Raw genomic sequence first — 23,168 nt, forward strand, 5'->3', positions numbered from 1 at the left:
TACTTTCTATTGTTGTTTTATTCTTGAAGTGATGTTTTAATCGTTGGCACATTTTTGGATTTGTTTACTTATTTACACACCCCCCTCTCTATTTGAATCAATTCAGTTTCATAGTCAATTTTTTAATGTAGTTCACATAATTTGTATGTGTTGTCCTTACACATAGTATGAGAATAATGCCACCTGCAACTCCCTATATATGTGGATGTGTATTCATTTCCTCCCCTCCTCTGATCTGTTGCAGGATGTAGAAATTATGAAACATAGTATAAGTTGATAGTGGCTAATTGTGTGTGGGTATATATAATTTTTTTTTTCTTGTTAACGTACAAGAACCATTTAACATATATGCTGGTTAAAGAAAAAAGTCTTAGAGATACAGCTTATATACCACAGATTTGTTAATTATTAAATGCATATTTTTCAGTCTATTGCCACATGTGCCCTGTTTTTGGCAGCTAAGATTGAAGAACAACCTAGAAAGTTGGAACATGTAATCAAAGTTGCCCATATATGCCTCCATCGAGATGGTCCTCCACTGGATACCAAGACTGAGGTAAATAATAACAAATATTGTTGTGCTTTGAATACTTCCTTTCTTGTTTTATTTTATAAAGAAGCACCTTTTAACATTTAGTTTTGCAGAATGAATAAAGCAAAATTTATAATAATAAATTACTCTTTTAATAAATACATATTATTATTAATATGAGTACTCCATGTAGTCGAAAGATTCATCACAGAAGCAGTTGGGCATAATTTTTGTCAATTTGTTCTCTCTCTCAATGCAGATGGTAGTACCACAACATCACTAAAGATAAAGTTGTCCTCTTGGTATCATTCGTCTTATCCAACTTTTGCATTGATGACCAAGTCACAGTACTTTATTCTTTATTTGGAACATTCCATTGCATTCCTTGTGTGGCATTCTGCAGAAAGAAGAATCTTCACTTTGGATACCAAAAAGGCTTCTGACCTTTTTGCTATCCAGAGTGAAGATTCTTCTTTATATCTTGCTAATATCCCACCAGTTGTGCTCAGAAGATATGATCCTGAACTAACACCTGTTTTTTCTTTTCTATGCTGTATTATGCTCAACCAATTCTGAAATAAGTAGACAAGTGTCTGCTCTTTACCTGTTGCTTTCACATCATTGTGTCAGAAGTAATGGAGAAGGTCGCCAGTGGTAACTACTTCAACAATGTCAGCTAATATGGTTTCTCTCAGTCAAGATCCACAACACATCTTATTGCCTAAACCATCATTTCTGGACACTGAAAACTTTGGAGAAAGTCATACAACACATCTTGCAACATTCAAGCAATCTTGGTCTTCAAGATCATCTATATATCTACAATCTATGATTTTACTCATCATCTTCATATCATACTTAAGGGGATGGATGACAAACTAGTTGCCTTCTATGCACATTCAAAGTATTGTTTATTCTTGAAAAAAAAAAATAATAATAATGCTCTGCTTAATAATTTTTTTTTCTCAGACTGACACTTAAAGATAGCTTTCCCTCATAATTGCATTACTTCTTTTATAACAACATTTTTTGCCTAAGATCTCATTTTTCATCATTCCAGCTAATCTGTCAAATCACAAATCTGCCCAAACTTGAAATATTGTTTCATATTTTTAGTAGTGTATCAATAGACTCTAAAAAATTCTTGGATGCCATTTAGATAAAGACAGTTTGGTTAATTGACTCCTCTTTGATTTTCTGCATGTTTCTACTACAGATCCAGTGGCACTGTTCAGCAGAATTAACATCCATGATAAACATACAGTAATATTTAATAATTATATTTCGACATGAGCAGCAGCTGCTCAACATTCTTTTAAAGTTGAACTGCTGACTCCCTGAACCAACCACTACTCGCAGTCTGCTTTTATTCCACCTACCTTAATTCTGTGAGCAGCCTTCTCCATAAAGTAGTTTTCAAAGACAACCTTCACCTCTTCAGTAAGAATAGTGCTAATTACTTTACTCTGTCATAGGCTTTGCAGCCTCTTGTGTAGGAGTGATGTAAAAAAAAAAACTTCATGCTACTGTTTTGCATCATCCATGGAAGCTAAGTTTGAATAAATTTAAGAACTGGGGATGATAGATTGTTTTCTCACAGAGAAAATGAGTCAGTGTGGGGGGGAATAATTCACTTGTTGATGTGGTGAGTACATCTAGTGTAATTAGTTTAAAAGAATCTATGATATCTGGTGTCGGTGATATATGACCATGATGAATTCTCAACTCCTTGGAGGTCTCTGATAATGTGTTGCAAACAGATAGTCAAATCATAACAGAAATGTAGATGCCTGTTATGCTTATGAATGCATTTTGTAAATATGTCCGAGTATCTTCGTTCAGCATTAAACTAAATAAACGTCTAGTTTATTTAGTTTAATAAAAATTTAGTTTATTTAGAATAGTGTAGCCATTAAACAATGTAAATTTGCTTTTTCTTATGTTTGTTCATTTGGCACATAAAATTAGTTCACTGCTTTTTCTCATTGTAAAGCACAGATTTAAAGACAATTTTTATGTAGTTATGTATGTACATACAGATATTTTTTAACTTATATTTTAATACATTTTATTTTTAAAAATTAGGCATATTCGGAGCAAGTACAGGAACTTGCATTTAATGAAAATGTAATGCTTCAAACTTTAGGTAAGTTCTGAAAAAACATTTCATGTTGATAAATATCAGTACAGTAGAATTTGCAACTTACAGAAATTCTTTTTGAAGATTGCTTTGATAAATACTTTTGTAATGTGTAAATCAGCATGTGAGGAAAATTGAGTTAGGAAATTGAGAAAATTTAGTAGATTAGAAATCTAAAAAAAAAAAAACTATAAACAGGAACAGACATGATGATACAATGCTCAGAGATTTCATGCTTGTTAAAACCGTTGATTAGTTTTGAGAAAGATTAAGGGAGTGATGGTATCAATGGCAGAATCATATTAAAAATGAAAATATTAGGAAGGAACTTGATATTGTTATACATTCAAGAATGTGTGAGCAGGGCTAATTTAAGATTGTATGGTCATTTAAACAGAATGGAACAAGAAACACTAACAAAACATATGAAGGCCAAGATTCAGTCAGAAGTACTTTAGAAGAATGAAATGTTAAATGTGAATTCTTCTAAAGTACTTCTGACTGAATCTTGGCCTTCATATGTTTTGCTAGTGTTTCTTGTTCCATTCTGTTTAAATGACCATACAATCTTAAATTAGCCCTGCTCACACATTCTTGAATGTATAACAATATCAAGTTCCTTCCTAATATTTTCATTTTTAATATGATTCTGCCATTGATGCCATCACTCCCTTAATCTGACTTGCTGAGAAGTAAGTCAGTATTGAAACCCCCCCCCCCCCCCCCCCCACACACACACATTTTGAGGGTGCAGCAGCAATATGGTTCTGCAGGCTGGCCACTGGTTAGTGCACAGCACCAAACCAATTAGTAATGAATTTGGAGGCTTCCTGATCAGCCAGCATCAAATCCTGCAGCCATATTTTGTCAGTTCATGACCGCAGGGAGATTATAACAGTGGCTACAAGGGGAACTGTCGAAGCCATGTATGGACAGGAGACCAGTTCCCTCTGTGTGAGTGGTATGCTTGTGAGCCTGTCACCTCTCACTGCATGCCCCACTTTCTTCTTATCTCTTACACATCACATATATTGCACCGCAACACAAAAAATGCAATTTTATTGCAGATCACAAAAAATAGTTAAATCATAAAAAAATTAAAAAAAAACTTATAAAAGAACAACAAAAATCCAACCAAAAAACCCAACAGCATTAATTCTTACCAAAAAAAAAAAAGTTTCTTACGTTTGTTCATTTGGCACATATGGTTAGTTCACTGATTCACTAACATCCATGGCCTTAAACAGCAATATAAATGATGTGCACCACCATTTAGAATTATCTAAACCAGAATAACTATTCCTATCAGAGCCCCAGCTGGCAACCTCAACACTGTCCAGCTCAACTGCCCAAACTACACATTACACATTTCTTTCTTCCAGATGATTGGAGTGGAGCTCTTATAGTACCCATATACAAAAAGGGAAATAAAACTGAATTTGAGAATTAGAGGTATTTCCCTATTGAGTGTTTCTGGTAAGATTTATGTAAGTGTACTTGAGAAACGGTTGAGAAGGATTGTGGAAGGGAAGCTTGGTGAAGAACATGCTGGATTCAGGCCAAATAGAGACTGTCAGGATAAGATTTTCACTTTACGACAAATAGTTTAGAAATTATAGGAATATTACAAAATTCTGTATTTAAGTTTTGTAGATATGGAAAAGTCGGTGCAGTTAGCCTAGTGGCTAAACGCTTTGCAACCATATGCCTGGGGAAGGAGTGCCTAGGTTCAGTTCTGTTGACGACATGAGGACCTTATGGATTTTCCTCAGCCATAGCCAAGTTAGCCGGTTTTGGGCGTGGATAGCAGGTTTTTTTTCCACCAGTTTATCTGGCAAACTGGCCCCATGAACACACAGGCTACAGTCATAGGATATAGTACGCAAGGAAGGCAATGGGAAACCACTTTGTTCATAATCATTTCCCTAGTATGGTAGCATATAGCTACCTTCACCAGCTGTATGGCTTAGGGAATAGAATAAAATTGATCTGGAAAAGGCATATGACAAGGTGCCAAGAGAAAAGCTATTCAAAATGCTATAGTTGTATGGTGTCAATGGGCCATTATAAAGAGCAATACGTCTTTATTTGAGTTGTAAGTCAGCAGTTAGCAAAGGAAGTACAGGAAGATGGTTTAATGTTAAATCTGGTGTCAGACAAGGAAATACATTATCCCCTTTGTTGTTAAGCAAAGAGATGTTAATCTCATCTCTTTGCTTTATGCGGATGATGTTATATTTCTAATTGCTACAACTCTGCAAATTCACTAAATTGAATAACTGCTCTAATAGATAGGTATGAAAGTCAGCAAGACAAAGACAATGAAAATAGGCAGAAGCATTGAAAATATCTGCATTGTGAATGGAGAACCTATAGAACAACTGAAACATTTCAGCTACTTAGGCACAATTTTTAGTGAAGATGGTAAATTAAATATGTAAATAGATAACAGAATTCAACAAAGCTGGTGTGGTAGGAAGTCAGTTGAATAAATTTGTATGGAATAAAAAAGAAATTAGTTAAAACACTGAATTAGCTATATACAAAACAGTGTTCAAACCAATTTTAACTTGTGGATCTGAGAGCTGCGTTAGATATAAAACACTTGACCAAAGACTAGAGACTGCAGATATGAGAGTGCTGAAAAAGATTAGGGGTGTACACAGATGGCATCAATGGCAATATCATATTAAAAACAAGGATATTAAGAAAGACCCTGACATTATTAGCATCCAGGAATGTGTTAGTAGAGCTAATCTCTGGTGGTATGGTCTTTTAAACAGAATAGGAGAGGAAAGATTAGTGAAACAGATGTTCTCTGCCAGGTTGGCAGGAAAAAGACCCAGAGGAAGACCAAGATATAGATGGATTAAAAAGTGCCTTAGAAGACAGGAATATAAGATCTGGTTGATTTGGAGTAAAATTGTAGATAGGAAGTTGGTGGTGATGTCAGTTTTTCACGAAAGTACTGCATATCCTATGCACCCCTTCAGGGTACATGTCGAGAATTTGATGAAGTCTACAGTTTACATCTGATAGCTGGTCAACTTTTATTCGCTTTAAAACTTTCTTACATGTTCTTCTTTTCAGTATGAAAATCAGTTTTATCCAGCTCAAGACTAAATGGTGATCACTTTCAAATACTCTGTATACTCTAGTGTCCTGCAGCAATGAAAAAACATTACTATCAACAATAACATAGTCAATGAGATTTTTCTTATTCCTTGCCCCTTCTCTCCATATAAATTTGTGCACATTTTTATGTTGGAATATTGTGTTAGTAATAACCAGTCCATGTCCTGAGCAGAAATCCAACGGTTTTTGCCATTATTTTATTATCTTTTCTCTTTTCTCCAAATTTTCCCAAAATATTTTGCATGTCTGACAATCATTTCCTTAGTCTGCTATTTAGATCCCCAACAAGGATTACCTTTTCATTCTGCCATTTGCTTTCTCTAAAGCCTCAAAAAATTCCTCCACTTCTACCTTAATAGAACCTTCTGCTGTTCATTGGCACAAATAAGTCTAATTGTCGTTCCCCATTCTGATATTTGCCCACATCGCTCTACTTGGTATTTCATGTATTTCTACGTATTTCATCTGGTCAGAAATATTGTACCTGTTGAATTTCTGCTCAGGACATGGACTGGTTATTACTAACACCATGTTCCAACATAAAAATGTGCATAAATTCACATGGAGAGAAGAGGCAAGGAATAAGAAAAGTCTCATTAGCTATGTCATTGTTGGTAGTGATGTTTTCTCCCTGGTGCAGGACACCAGAGTGTACAGAGGATTTGAAACTAGAAGCAATCATTATTTAGTCTTGAGCAGGATAAAATTGAATTTCATATTGAAAAGAATGATATGTAAGAAAGTTTTAAAGTATATAAAAGTTGAGCAGCTCTCAGATGTGAACCGTACACTAAAATACACAAAGATTATTGAAGAAAAATTGAAAGAGTTTGAGAACAAGAACGAAACCTTGGAGATTCAGTGGCAAACCTTGAAGAAAACCCTGATTGATTCAGCCAGAGAGGCATGTGGTGAGGTTGTCTGCAAGGATAGAAAAATCAGAACTCCATGGAAGACATGGGAAGTTAAAGAGGCAGTGAAGGAAAAGAAGAAAGCATATTAAAAGTTCCTGTCAAATAAGTCAGCTTGTGCTCTTAGAGAATACAGAAACAAATGTAAGAAAGCTAAACACTGTGTAAAACTAGATAAACAAAAGTCATGGGAGGACTTTGGCAAGAACATAGAAAAAAAATATCAATATCAAGAAGGTGGTAAGATATTTCGGAGATTGTTGAAGAAGCTTAGAAATGGAGGAAAGAGTGCTGTAAAAGGAGTTAGAGATGATAAAGGTGACATGAAAATGGGAGAAAAAGATATCCTTGAAGTATGGAGTAATTACTTCGAAAAATTGTTAAATGAAACAAGCAGTGATAGCACAGTGGTAAAAAAAAAAAAAAAAAAACACTGAACAGGCATACAGTCAGGAATACATATCGATACTAGAAGTAGAAAAAGCCATCAAAGGCTTGAAATGTGGAAAGGTAGCAGGAGTAGATGATATTCGACCAGAAATGCTGAAGTATGGTGGTATAAAAAGTCTTATAGTGGCTGCACTGCATAATTCAAAAGTCCTGGACAGAGGGACGAATTCCTGATGATTGGAGTAGAGCTCTAATAATACCCATATATAAAAAAGGGAAATAAAACTGAATGTGAGAATTACAGAGGTATTTCCCTACTGAGTGTTCCTGGCAAGATTTATGCCAGTATACTTGAGAAACGGTTGAGAAGAATTGTGGAAGAAAAGTTTGGTGAAAAACAAGCTGGATTCAGGCCAAATAGAGGCTGTCAGGATCAGATTTTCACTTTGCGACTAATAGTTGAGAAAGCATGGGAATATAACAAAAATCGGTATTTAAGTTTTGTCGATCTGGAAAAGGCATATGACAAGGTTCCAAGAGAGAAGCTATTCAATACGCTACAGTTATGTGGTGTCAGTGGGGCATTATATCAACCAATGCTTAGTCTTTATTTGAGTTGTAAGTCAGCAGTTAGAATTGAAGGAAGTACAGGAAGATGGTTTAATGCTAAATCTGGTGTGAGACAAGGATGTATATTACCCCCTCTGTTATTCATTATCTATATGGATCATATTATTAAGGAAAGTGGTATTAAAAATGATATCAGAATTGGAGATGTTAATGTCAGCTCTTTGCTTTATGTGGACAATGTTATACGTCTAAATAAATCTGTTACAAGTTTGCAAGATTCTCTGACTAAATTGAATAAATGTTGTAATAGATGGCATGAAGGTCAGCAATAAGAAGACAAAGATAATGAAAATATCTGCTGCATTGTGAATGAAGAACCTATAGAACAAGTAAAACATTTCAGCTACTTAGGCACGATTTTTAGTGAAGATGGTAAATTAAATACAGAAATAGACAACAGAATCAACAAAGCTTTTATGGTAGGAAGTCGATTGAATAAATTCATATGGAATAAGAAAGAAATTAGTTGGAATATTAAATTAGCTATATAAAAGGCAATGTTCAAACCAGTTTTAACTTATGGATCTGAGAGCTGGGGCAGAAGCAAAACACTTGACCAGACTAGAGACTGCAGATATGAGAGTCCTGAGAAAGATTAGAGGCATGTACAGATGGCATCAATGGCAATAACATGTTAAAAATGAGGGTATTTGGAAAGAGCTAGACATTGTCTGCATCCAGGAATGCTTTAGTAGAGCTAATCTCAGGTGGTACGGTCACTTAAACAGAATGGGCAAGGAAAGATTAGCAAAACAAGTGTTGTGTGCCAGGTTGGCAGGAAAACGACGGTGGATTGATACGGTACAAGGTGCCTTCGACGATAGAAATATAAGATCTGATAATATTGGAGTCTTGACAAGTAACAGACTGATTTGGAGGAAAATTGTAGATAGGAAGTTAGTAATGATGTAAATTTTTCATGTAGTACTATCATATCTTGTACAACCTCTTGAGGGTACAGGATTTGATGATGATGAGAAATATTGTAGTTGTAATGAAATGTTTCAGTATGTGAATTCCAGTTGTTATTATTTACAAAAACTATTATTTTTCTATTGAATAGGTTTTGACATTGCTATTGATCATCCTCATACTTACGTGGTAAAATGTTGTCAACTTGTTAGAGGTAAGTGCTTTGCTTAAATGTTTTTATTTCTTATATAATTAAGATACTATACTGAATGTAGAACTGAAGAAGTTCAGCAAAAAAAAAAAAAAAGGTGAAGAACATGTGCATGCTTTTTAATATCAGTCACACACACACACACACACACATGGGTGCTTGCAAAACGTATTGCATATCATATTGCCATGCATGTGTAGAGAGCAAAATGCAATTGAGTTGTGTGCAGGGATAGCTAATGATTTCATATCATCTGCTTTGGAAAAATATAAATAATGTGAAGTACCAAAATATCCTACAGTCTATTCACAAACGATTGGAAACGAAGAAAATTTTGAGTAAAATATTCAGAATGATGTGTATATGGAGACAGTTATATGATACTTATGTGTTTACACTTTGAAAATATACCTTTTATGTTAAATTGGTCTGTTATGATAAGCAGCTAACACATTTATTTCCTTGTAGTGAGTAGGCAAGGCCTTTTAACCCTATCTAGCTTTTAGGAACAAGTTGGCATTTCACTCTCCACCGCTAGCCAATTAGAGATAACTGGCCCAAGAATATCACTGATTGTAAGTGGAAATTGATGAAGAGTCCGGCAAACAAGTGCTGCTATTTCTTGGTACCTAACTCTAACGGGATATGTTTTTGTCTGATATGGGTTCTGTGGTCGATTTTTTGAATTCATGGTACAAAAAAAACTTGAGTTTCAGGGAGGAAAAAAAAAACCACTTGCCCATTCTATAGATTGACTACTTTGGGTTTAGAAAAAGTTCCTCCAGTCGATGACTAGACTTAAACTTAAGTCGAATTTCGGGAGGCCTAACATAGAGGATTCAAGCATCACCTTTACTGAACTACATGAGCCTTTTTCTGGTATGTCAATATATAATTTTAAACAAAAATTTGTATATTTTGCTGGTTTCTTGTGCTGTGTAGCATAAGAATAAATTCTAGTATTTGGCAATACTGAATCTCTGTAATACTTACAAACTGCCACCACAGAGGCAAAGATATTCTGTTCCTTACTGAAGGTCACCATAAAGTCTCCTTCCATCTATCTCTTTGCTTTGATCTGTGGTTTATGATTTTGATCTTTTAATGATTACTGTAATGCAGCTAGTTCAGATTCTAACCAAATATGGTTTTTTCAGATCTATTTTATTTTATTTTTTATTTCTAAAGAATAGTTGCAGAATCTGTAATACATTATTTTTGTGTGAAGTGGGCAAAAGTAAGAGGAAAATGAACATCTTTTGTAGGACTAGTTTATACTGGAGAATAACTGTAGGCTAGAGTAGAAGGTAATTCAGTGGGTTGCAGATTATGAATGATTGATGAACTGTAATCACAGAGCCTTGTGTTATCATTTGTTTAACACAATATGGCAGAATAATGGATGCCAATTCAGCGGAAAGGCATCTGTTGAAGTGCATCTATAAAAAATATGCAATGAATGGTATAGTACAGCAATCCCTCGATTAATGTGTCATTTTTTTTCAATACCCAAATTCGATTAGTGCACCTATATACATCTTAAATATAAATGTTACAGATTTTAAAAATATTCGATCTATACATTTTTTATGGCTAACTATTTTAAAAAATCGCTCACCAGGATGAAATAATTTAGTTACCGTTTTGAAACATTTTAATAATAGTTATTTTTTAATACTACACTATTTCTATGTATACTATGTTCCAAATTTACTGCCAAAATTTATGTTGTCTGCTTTGCATAGCATTTTGCTGATCATATCTCGTGCAATTGTTTTCCTTACCTTTTAATTTAAATTATTTTCCTAACCTTTAATCAATCATGAGTAAAAGAATTAGTGAGTAAAAAATAGAAGTGTGAAAATTATTTGAAAAGTAAACTGATTGGAAGAAAAACTTGAAATAATAAAGAAAAATGAACAAGGCGAGTCCAGAGCAAAGATAGGACAAGAACACAAAAATGGGTGAATCAACTGCTGAATACAAAGAAAAAGGTAAGGCTGCTTCAAGTTCATCTTGCATGCACTCTAAATCAAAGTATTATAATGGTTGAATTAGAGAGACTTCTTTTTACATGGATTGAAGATCGTAACCAAAAAATGGATCCCGCTAAACAGCCTTATTAAATCAAAAGTATTGTCTCTTTGTAACCTGGAAAGAAAGGGCTATTAATGATGGAAAAGAAGAAGAATTCCACGTTAGTGCTTGGTGGATTGAGCGTTTCAAATCACCGGCAAAGCTGCAAATTGCAGATAAGGAGATATCCAGAGATTTTGAAGAAAATTGTGTAAGAAGGGGACTGTTGTGATCAACAAATATTTAATGTCGATGAAACCGACCTTTTTTTTGAAAGCGAATGCCTTCCAAACTTTTCTAACCAAATCAGAGAAATCTCAGCCTGGTTATAAAGTTGCAAAGTCGAATGAAATTACCGAGCAATATGTGAGCCATTTGGAAGCACATTCTTCCACATTGTGCAAATGATTTTAGATGCTTTTCAAATGAATCTAAGTTAATTAAATCTCATTCTGAGAAGTTGAGTGATTCTGGCCTGCTAAATTTAGATGCACAGCAGGAAGAACCTGAAGAATATGAAGAAAATTTAATCACTGACAAGCCAAAAGAGGTTTCACAGAAACATTTTGAAAATAGTTTTTGTACAATCGAAGTTTTTAAGCAGCAATGCTTAGAAACTGACTCTGGTGAAGAGAGAACCAGTAAAATTTGCAGAAGAGGCAATAGGGCCATACTGTCAGTTGTATGAAAAAAGAAACAGAATGCCTGCCAAACTACATTAGCTCAATTCTCTGTTAAGAAGCAGAATAATAAATTTATATTCTGAATATGTTTTATTGTCTTTCAGCTTCGTGGTTTTCCTTTAACTAGGCCCTGAGACATACCCTAATTCTTTTTATAAAAAAACTTAAGGCTTAAAAAAGAAATCTGAGGAACGAATTATACATATTCCCATAGGTTACTATATTCGATTAGTGCGTTTTTGATTAATGCGGCTGTTTTAAAGAATGCATTAGGCGCATTAATTGAGGGACTGCTGTAATCTGTTTATTTGTCCAGTGGAAAGGCAGTTTGGATGATTTTCGATGTTTTCTGTACCTTAAGTTTGCTGACATTCATCAATCAGTTAATTGAAGGATCATTGGATAAGCAATTGATTAATGTATAGACTGTTGAGAATGGGTCATCAGTTAGCCAAATTGCCTTCTTACAAGTACAAACTTCTTACAAACACCTCAAAGATTTTTTCTTTTACTAATGTTCTCCAAAAGCTATATCCTCAAGTTGAATCCTTTTTAATTTTTTTTCCCCCTCACAGCCCCTCCTTCATAGTATTCCATTATCCTAGTAGGTGTATGAAGTTAATATACCAATATTATGGTTTCCCATGTTTACTAGATTTATTTATCACATTTTGGTTATAAACTATTTGCATGTTTTTATTTTTAATCCTTTATTGTGTTCTGTAGTTAGTTCCTCATTCATTTCTCGAAGTTACATCTGAGTTGCCTAAAAGGAAAATGTAACTTGCAAATCGTGAGTGCCTTAGATCTTTCTTCATTACAATTATTCTTTTCCATTCTAGATTTTCAGAAATTTCTAAGACATTAACTGCTTTTTCCATGTCTTTTCTGGTGTTTGTCAGAAAGAAATCAGAAGAATCCAGACTCACTTAGACACTAACATGGCTTTAATTATGCTCAAAATTTGTGCTCTGGAATTATCTCCCCTATCTTGTCTTTTCATTCTTTCTACTTGTATGACATCTACCATACAGCATGGAAGCAAACGTGCATTAATGTGTGTGAGAGAGAGAGTTTATGCAGCTCCCACTCGTGAAAAGTCAGCTATCCAACTAATATTCCATATCTCTTGCTTTTTTTAATAAATTTAAATCATTAAGCCAACTTCACTACTTGGAGCCTCTCTGGTTATTTGGGGATCACTAATATAGATTGGCTCTCTCACTCAACAACTGATTTCTTAATCATCAGCATATACCTTTGGATAAATTTTTGCACAAATATTTTGCAAAAAGTGTGGTCAATCTTTGACATTTCCAGCATGAATGTACAAGAGAATTAGCAATTCCCTCGACACCTGGTTGTTTAGCTTGAATCTCAGCATAAACAGTATCCTAATGAATGGAAGATAGGCAAGAAGGCAGGGATAGAATTGATAATTCTCCATTATACAGTGTGAAGAAGGAAACAAGCAATCAATTATAGACCATTATGCCTCAAGTGGTCATTAATGTATTGATATGGACAGTCAGGTCAATCAAGAAGTGGATCTGTCTTTTTATTGCTAATTTTTCTGTAATAAATTTAATGTAAATTTGTTACAACAGTTATTCAGTTTGGTAATCCTTTAGTACTGGATTTAAGTTATAGTATAACATCATCTGCACTAGAGTAAGGAACTGAGATTTACTATCTCCAATTTTCATACCAAGCAATTTTGACTGTGTGTACCCTTGTGTTATACATCTATGTTGTGGGACAGACCTTTGTGCTAGCCCCAGTTGAAAGATTTGAAGATATTAAGTGCAGCCACATTAAAATTAGTTGCGATTTACCATACTGTTTTCATGGTATTTTTCCAGAGGTGGATGACAGATAAGTAGATCTCTCTCTCTCTTGATTGTCATTGATAAAATTCATATTGGCTGATATAATTAGTTAAGCACTTTTGAGGTGGTATAAGTTAAGCACTTATACCATCATACTTCAGCATTTCTGGTTGAATATCATCTACTCCTGCTGCCTTTCCACATTTCAAACCTTTGATGGCTTTTTCTACTTCAAATATGGATATGTATTCCTGACTGCATGCCTGGTCAGTGTTTTTTACCACTGTGCTGTCATCACTGCTTGTTTCATTTAGCAGTTTTTGAAAGTAATTACTCTATACTTGAAGGATATCTTTTTCTCCAGTTTTCACCTTTATCATCTCTAACTCCTTTTACAACACTCTTTCCTCCATTCATAAGCTTCTTCAAGAACCTCCAGAATATTTTGTGAACTTCTTGATATTTATTTTCTATATTCTTGCCAAAGTCCTCCCATGACTTTGTTTAGCTAGTTTTACACAGTGTTTAGCTTTCTTACATTTGTCTCTGTATTCTCTACGAGCACAACCTGACTTATTTGTCAGGAGCTTTTGATATGCTTTCTTCTTTTCCTTCACTGCCTCTTTAACTTCCTGTGTCCACCATGGAGTTCTAATTTTTCTATCCTTGCAGACAACTTCACCACATGCCTCTCTAGCTGAATCAGTCAGGACTTTCTTCAAGGCTTGCCAGTTAATCTCCAAGGTTTGATTCCTGTTCTCAAACTCTTTCATTTTTTCTTCAATAATCTTTGTGTATTTTAGTCTACAGTTCACATCTGAGAGCTGTGCAACTTTTATTCGCTTTTAAACTTTCTTACATGTTATTCTTTTCAATATGAAATTCAATTTTATCTTGCTCAAGACTAAATAGTGATCACTTCCAATTTCATATCCTGTGTACACTCTGGTGTCTTGCACCAGGGAGAAAACATCACTATCTACAATAACATAGTCAGTGAGACTTTTCTTATTTTTTGCCTGTTCTCTCCATGTGAATTTGTGCACATTTTTATGTTGGAACATGGTGTTAGTAATAACCAGTCCATGTCCTGAGCAGAAATCCAACAGATATTTGCCATTATTATTAGCTTTGCTCTTTTCTCCAAATTTTCCCAAAATATTTCTGTGTCTCACAATCATTTTCTACTCTGCTATTTAGATCCCCAACAAGGATCAACTTTTCCTTTTTCATTGTGTCAGTTGCTTTTTCTAAGGCCTCAAAAAATTCATCACTTCTACCTTAGTAGAACCTTCTGTGGGACCATAGGCACAAATAAGTCTCATTGTCCAGTTTCCCATTCTCATATTTGCCCACATTACTCTACTTGAGACTGACTGCCATTCAAGAAGATTAGCCTTTTATTTATTGTTGAATACTATGGCTACTCCTTCTTTTCCTTGATTGTCATTGCCTGAATATAACATTTTGTATTTATTGCTCAGAAAGATCTTGCCAGTTTTTACCTTTTTTGTTTCAGTCACCCCTATTATGTCGATCTGGTACTTGTCTAATTCCTCAGCTAGCTCCATTTCTTTGCCATTGAGGCTTCTTATTGATAGTACCGATCTTTAACTCTGGTGATTTTGAGTTGGGGTGTATTTTCAGATTTGTTCCAGTAGCTGACTTTTCGCTGTTCACCCTGGTTTCCTGGCGAAAACAACGCCTTGTTTAACCGGGTGACGCCCCAGCCGGCATGAAATTTTGTCATGTTGTACCATCATTTTTTATTTTGGTTTAACCAATAAGAATACAATTTGGTCGGCTAAATCCCAAATTTCCAGCCCATCCTCCTCGTTCGTTCAGTATTCAAGTAGATACCCAAGAGGGCGCACCACGAGAAGGTGAGGATGGACATTGGGTCAAAGCCCTGGTTGGTTCTCCACATTCCTTTAAAGGCTATGTGGAAGTCTCCTCTCAGTTATACAGCTTTGACCCTTAAGCATCCCCCAAGTGTTACTTAAGGGATGGAATTTTGCATGGATTTGGGAATATATGCTTACATTCTGATGATTACTTAGTGATGCATTCAGTTGCATATGCTTGGGTGAGAAGGCCGAGGCAATATCCAACTAAGGGAATAAGATGTATAAGAAACAGAGCTTATCCCAATTGGTGCATCTTATAATGCCAGACAAGTCTTCTTTGAAAATGGCTATTTGGTTATTGCCCATTAGAGTTGAATAAGAATTGTATTTGGGGAAGTTGGGATGAATAGTGTACTTGGAGAACCTGAAATTTGGGTTTCTCTTTGATAAAGGAGTTGAGGTTTTGGAGACTCGAGATGCAAGTGGGTTGAGGTTGGAACGTAGACCACATATATTTTTCAAGTGGATCTGGAAGGCTGAGTTTTTTGTTTACTGACACTTTCCTGATGCAAAGGTCAGGCTGGGTGGGTTGTATACATGATTAGGTAGAAGTGTCAATGTAAAAATGCACATTTAATTCTAAGGCACTCACCAGTTGGGGGAAGTTCATTACGTATGAGTCTTTTGTCTCCAAATATCAGGTTTTTATCATAGAAATTGTCTTATATACTACTTCCTATCATAAACCTGTTCATTGTTAGCTTTTTGTATTTTTCTTCTTCAATGTCATCTCCTAGAAGGAGGTTGGCAACCATCACAGAATCTTTTTCTTTATTTTGCTGCTCTGGAATATTTTTGGTAATTCAAGCCAGTCCAGTCCTTATTGTCTTCAAACCACATTCTCCTGGGTCTACCTCTCCCTCTTTTTCCATCCAATTTCCCTTCTAATATTAATTTCTGAATGCCTTCTTGTCTGGTTAGATGTCCAAAATATTTAAGTTTTCGCTCTTTAATTATTTTCAATAATGTTCTTTTCATTTTTGCTTTCTTTAAAACATCATTGTTTTTCATTTTCTCTGTCCATGGTACTTTCAACATTCTTCTGATGGTCCACATTTCGAAAGCTTCTAATTTTTTCTCTGCTTCTTTATTTAGAGTCCAAGTTTCACTGTTGTAGAGAAGGCTTGACCAGATATAGCATTTCATTAATCTTTTTCTTGTGTCTATTAATGTTTCTGGATGTTAGAACAGTTTTCATATCAGTAAAGGCTTTTCTTGCTATCTCTATTCTTCTTTTTATTTCTTTAAGGGAATTTCCTCTGTCTGTAAACATTTGTTCCAAATATATAAAAGACTGAACCTGTTCAATTTTCTTTTTGTTAACAGTTATGTTCAGTTTTGCTTTTTGTATTAATATAATAAAAAAAGCTAACAATGAGCAAATTTTTATTACAAAATGAATTATTGATTCATATTAATAAGAAAACTGTATTAATTTTCATTCTTCTTCGAATAATGTGCATGTATTTTTTTTTTTAAATCTTACTGATTTTATTTCTCTTTTCACAGCCAGTAAGGATCTTGCCCAGACATCATATTTCATGGCTACAAACAGGTAAATAACTTATCAGCTTTGTTTTGTTATTTAAGCACTGCATTTATTCAGAATCAGCAGATGTAGTATTAGTTGTTTTTAAGTTTTATTAATAAACATTATTAACCTTTTTTCTCCCTTCCCCCCTCCCTCCCATTCTGAATTAATGAAATTGATGCTAGGATTGGGTGGGTCATCCATTTTTGCAGAATTTTTAACTATTGTCTACGCTTTGTGTAGATAATAGTTAAAATAGTTAAAAGAACATATTCATCCATGAAATCTTTCAAATAATCCTTTTATTCTTATCCTGTTCTAGTCTCGAATCAAAGAGTAAAATGAAAGTGTAGTATTTCATTTATTTTTTTAATTAGTTGGAGAAACTGCAGTTTTTACACATTCAAATAACTTAAATAACCATTAATGATGTAGAAGATTTGCAGGATAGACCTTTATATGTGCAGCTCCTAGATGTACAGATATCCCTTGCTTAATGCGGGATTTGATTAACATGGCGAAATTAATTATGACACCCCCTTTATATACGCGACAAGAGTTTTAATGAGCATGCTTTTAAATTTACCAAAATTCCACCAAATATGACATCATTGCTATTACCCATGGACATCATTGCAACTTTCAAAGCCTATTTTTTTAAAACGACATTCTCAAAGGCAGTAGAAACAGCAATGGGAGAAAATGCAATTACGCTACCAAGAATTTTAGAAAAATTTCAACATTAAACACTCAATTGAAAACATTCATGACTTGTGGGAGCAGAAGTCTTCTAGCTGCATGAGAGCTGTTTGAATAAACCTTTTGCTAGAATGTGCTAATGACTTAGGCAGTTTTCAAAATCCTGTGAACAACGTGGTTGAAGAAATCACTGCAATTGGTGAAGACCTTGGTGAAGTTTTGATGGTGTTGAGAATTATCATCATCATCATCATCAAATTCCTGCCATGTACCCTCAAGGGGTGTACAGGATATGACAGTACTACATGAAAAAATTACATCATTACTAACTTCCTATCTACAATTTTCCTCCAAATCAGTCTGTTACTTGTCAAGACGCCAACATTATCAGATCTTATATTTCTATCGTCTAAGGCACTTTGTACCGTATCAATCCACCTATATCTTGGTCTTCCTCTGGGTCGTTTTCCTGCCAACCTGGCAGAGAACACTTGTTTTGCTAATCTTTCCTCTCCCATTCTATTTAAGTGACCATACCATCTGAGATTAGCTCTGCTAACGCATTCCTGGATGCTGACAATGTCAAGTTCTTTCCTAATATCCTCATTTTTAATATGATATTGCCATTGATGCCATCTGTTCACGCCTCTAATCTTTCTCAGGACTCTCATATCTGCGGTCTCTAGTCTTTGGTCAAATGTTTTACTTCTGACCCAGCTCTCAGATCCATAAGTTAAAATTGGTTTGAACACAGTCTTGTATACAGCTAATTTAGTGTTCCGACTAATTTCTTTCTTATTCCATATGAATTTATTCAATTGACTTCCCACCATACCAGCTTTGCTGATTCTGTTGTCTATTTCTATATTTAGTTTACCATCTTCAGTAAAAATTGTGCCTAAGTAGCTGAAATGTTTTACTTGTTCCACAGGTTCTCCATTCACAACACAGTTGACATTTTCAATGATTCTGCCTATTTTCATTGTCTTTGTCTTTTTATTGCTGACCTTCATACCATATCTATTACAACAGCTATTCAATTTAGTCAGAGAATCTTGCAGACTTGTAGCGGATTTATTTAGAAGTATAACATCATCCGCATAAAGCAAACAGCTGACATTAACATCTCCAATTTTGATATCAGGTTTAATACCACATTCCTTCATAATGTGATCCATATAGATAATGAATAACAGAGGGGATAATGTACATCCTTGTCTCACACCAGATTTAACATTAAACCATCTTCCTGTACTTCCTTCAATTCTAACTGCTGACTCACAACTCAAATAAAGACTAAGTATTGCTTGATATAATGCCCCATTGACACCATATAACTGCAGCGTATTGAATAGATTCTCTCTTGGCACCTTGTCATATGCCTTTTCCAAATCGACAAAACTTAAATACGGATCTTTGTTATATTCCCATGCTTTCTCGACTATTTGTCGTAAAGTGAAGATCTGATCCTGACAGCCTCTATTTGGTCTGAATCCAGCTTGTTCTTCACCAAGCTTTTCTTCCACAATTCTTCTCAACCGTTTCTCAAGTATACTTGCATAGATCTTGCCAGGAACACTCAGTAGGGAAATACCTCTGTAATTCTCACATTCAGTTTTATTTCCCTTTTTATATATGGGTACTATGAGAGCTCTACTCCAATCATCGGGAATTCGTCCCTCTGTCCAGGCTTTCTGAACTATGCAGTGCAACCACTGTAAGACTCTTATACCACCATACTTCAGCATTTCTGGTCGAATATCATCTACTCCTGCTGCCTTTCCACATTTCAAGCCTTTGATGGCTTTTTCTACTTCAAGTATAGATATGTATTCCTGACTGCATGCCTGGTCAGTGTTTTTTATCACTGTGCTGTCATCACTGCTTGTTTCATTTAGCAGTTTTTCAAAGTAATTACTCCATACTTCAAGGATATCTTTTTCTCCTGTTTTCATTTCACCTTTATCATCTCTAATTCCTTTTACAGCACTCTTTCCTCCATTCCTAAGCTTCTTCAACAACCTCCAGAATATTTTGCCACCTTCTTGATATTTATTTTCTATATTCTTGCCAAAGTCTTCCCATGACTTTTGTTTAGCTAGTTTTACACACTGTTTAGCTTTCTTACATTTGTCTCTGTATTCTGTAAGAGTAAAAGCTGACTTATTTGCCAGGAACTTTTGATATGCTTTCTTCTTTTCCTTCACTGCCTCTTTAACTTCCTGTGTCCACCAGGGAGTTCTGATTTTTTTATCTTTGCACACAACCTCACCACATGCCTCTCTGGCAGAATCAATCAATGTTTCCTTCAGAGTTTGCCACTGAATCTCCAAGGTTTGATTCCTGTTCTCAAACTCTTTCATTTTCTTTTCAATAATATTTCTGTATTTTAGTCTACAGTTTACATCTGAGAGCTGCTCAACTTTTATTCGCTTTAAAACTTTCTTACATGTTATTCTTTTCAATATGAAATTCAATTTTATCCTGCTCAAGACTAAATAGTGATCACTTCCAATTTCAAATCCTCTGTACACTCTGGTGTCCTGCACCAGGGAGAAAACATCACTATCAACAATAACATAGTCAATGAGACTTTTCTTATTCCTAGCCTCTTCTCTCCATGTGAATTTGTGCACATTTTTATGTTGGAACATGGTGTTAGTAATAACCAGTCCATGTCCTGAGCAGAAATCCAACAGATATTTGCCATTATTATTAGCTTTGCTCTTTTCTCCAAATTTTCCCAAAATATTTTTGTATGTCTCACAATCATTTCCTACTCTACTATTTAGATCCCCAACAAGGACCAACTTTTCCTTTTTCATTGTGTCAGTTGCTTTTTCTAAAGCCTCAAAAAATTCCTCCACTTCTACCTTAGTAGAACCTTCTGTGGGACCATAGGCACAAATAAGTCTCATTGTCCAGTTCCCCATTCTCATATTTGCCCACATTACTCTACTTGAGACTGACTGCCATTCAAGAAGATTAGCCTCGTATTTTGTGTTGAATACTATGGCTACTCCTTCTTTTCCTTGATTGTTATTGCCTGAATATAACATTTTGTATTTATTGCTCAGAAAGATCTCACCAGTTTTGGTCTTTTTTGTTTCAGTCACCCCTATTATGTCGATCTGGTACTTATCTAATTCCTCTGCTAGCTCCATTTCTTTGCCATTCAGGCTTCTTACGTTGATAGTACCGATCTTTAACTCTGGTGATGTTGAGTTGGGGTTTGTTTTCAGATTTGTTCCAGTAGCTGACTTTTCGCTGTTCGCCCTGGTTCCCTGGCGAAAACAACGGGGGCCTTGTTTAACCGGGCGACGCCCCAGCCGGCATGAAAATTTGTCATGTTGTACCATCATTTTTTATTTTGGTTTAACCAATAAGAATACAATTTGGTCGGCTAAATCCCAAATTGCCAGCCCATCCTCGTTCGTTCAGTATCAAAGTAGATACCCAACAGGGTGCACCACGAGAAGGTGAGGATTGGACATTAGGTCAGAAGCCCTGGTCGGTTCTCCGCATTCCTTTAAAGGCTATGTGGAGGTCTCCTCTCAGTTATACAGCTTTGACCCTTAAGCACCCCCAAGTGTTGAGAATTATTGGATTCTCAAGTGTTGAAAATTATTGGATTCAAATTCAAAAGATTTCAGCAACAACAATCTTCTTAAAATTGAACAACAACAACGTGCATATGAAGACAACGAACAAATGGAATGTGAAGATGAAGTTTCAAAGGAGATAACAATCAAAAGAACTGGATGGAATATTTCACAGTTTAGATCATTTAAGCAGCAAGTAATGGATATGGATCCAGATGTTAATCGAAGAATGCTTGTTTGCCGAGGTCTAGAGTCATTTTGCTTGTTATTGTAGAATTTATGCTGATAGAAAAAAAAACTAAAACTGTTTTCAAACTACTCTTGAAAACTTTTTTTGATAAAAAAAAAATTTTAGTAACTAATGTAGATACAAGCATTTATTAAATATTTACTTTGCATTAATTTTTTATATTTCCTAAAAGAGTACCAAAAAAAAACAAAAAGAAAGACATTATTAATATAGTAATCGATCATGGACGAACTGTAATTTTTGCCATTGATTATTATATTTGATTAACGTGATTTTGATATACGTGGTAAAATCAAGGGAGTAATTGAACGTGTTAATCAAGGGATACCTGTATATGTCAAAAATAAAGTTCTCTTTTCTGAAGAGTTCACAGTGGAACTCCTTAAAGTTATATCAAAACTTCTACATTTGTTATAGCATGTTATTACAAACTATTGAAAGGTAAAATCAAGGGAGTAATTAATTCGGTTAATCAAGGGATACCTGTATATGTCAAAAATGAAATTCTCCTTTTTCAAGAGTTCACAGTGGAACTCCTTAAAGATATATCAAAACTTCTACATTTCTTATAGCATGCTATTACAAACTATTGAAAAGTCTAAAGCCCCATAGTTATGTTGTGGCAAGATTTAGCAATTATATCACTCTAAATATGATTACTCAATGTGATCTCTGAGTTTGTTGAAATGACAGTCAATAGTATCTCATTCATGGATTTTCCCACAGATGGAACTCAAACTGTGGTATATTAATCCTTTCTCTGCTGGAAATACATAAGCAAATCAGCCAATTTCTTTTATAGATAAAATTAAAAAATCACATCTAAAACTTTGAGTTAACTAAAGTTGCGATGTATAAATTGTTTTATTGAAAATGTTGCTCAGTAATTTTATACAATACAGAACATTCTTTATTCATGTCGAAGTTTCTGAGGAGAAGAAAAAAATAAAATTATATAGATACTGGAATGCAAATAAATAGTTTACTATTGAAAATTATTTATTTCCACATTTTGCTAGCTTCAGCTAGAATTATCAGAAGCAATTTAACACTACACCTTCAGTGAACACACAAATTAAAATGACCTGGATAGCAAGTGTAGTCATGTGCATATAGGGTGACAGTGGCACTCATTATTGTGATTACTGCTGCTAATGGGTTGGTAGGACAGTATGTTGAAATCTATTTAGTGTAGTATTAAATTGCTTCTGATAATGCTTGCTTGCTTTGCATAGTTTTCTTTTCCAGAAACTGTGACATGAATATTAGCAATAGCTACAATGATTTAAATGAGGAAATGCCAAACAATCCGTGTTACCCTTCATTTTAAGAAGTTTAGCAATTATATTTTTTAAAATGGTGGGAGTAAATACATGGATTGAACATTTGTCACAAATATCTCTGTTTCTCTACTTTTTTTTTGTCAGTGAGATGTTTGGACACAATAGCAATACCTTGTATATCCCAGAATACTTTGTAACCCTCGGCATATGGAAGATTTGTAAAATTTCCCTTATGAGAGTCGGTTGAAAATCTAATAATTTGTTTTTCTTTGTATTTACTTTGTACAGTCTAAGAATTTAGAACTGTTTGTGCAGGAGGTAAATACAGAATTTTCTGTACCACTTCAATTCTTTGTATTTACTTTGTACAGTCTAAGAATTTAGAACTGTTTCTGCAGGAGGTAAATACAGAATTTTCTGTACCACTTCAAGTTCTGTCAAAAATAT

The 23,168-nt window shown here is 34.7% G+C and overlaps 1 protein-coding gene across 1 annotated transcript in view; it reads left to right on the forward strand.

Annotated features, from left to right (window-relative positions):
- The window catches only part of CycT (Cyclin T), a 97,851-nt gene that overhangs the window by 20,562 nt on the left and 54,121 nt on the right, over positions 1-23,168 (forward strand). Inside the window, exons 3-6 of the mRNA XM_090392739.1 lie at positions 428-556; positions 2,618-2,678; positions 8,802-8,864; positions 16,866-16,911. Of these exons, the coding sequence (XP_090248865.1) occupies positions 428-556; positions 2,618-2,678; positions 8,802-8,864; positions 16,866-16,911 (299 nt within the window). The remainder of the gene's footprint in view (positions 1-427; positions 557-2,617; positions 2,679-8,801; positions 8,865-16,865; positions 16,912-23,168) is intronic.

This window comes from Typopeltis vanoorti, chromosome 1 (genome assembly GCF_054136105.1).
Source record: "Typopeltis vanoorti isolate ZY-2024b chromosome 1, IOZ_Tvanoo_1.0, whole genome shotgun sequence".
Taxonomy (NCBI): Eukaryota; Metazoa; Arthropoda; class Arachnida; order Uropygi; family Thelyphonidae; genus Typopeltis; species Typopeltis vanoorti.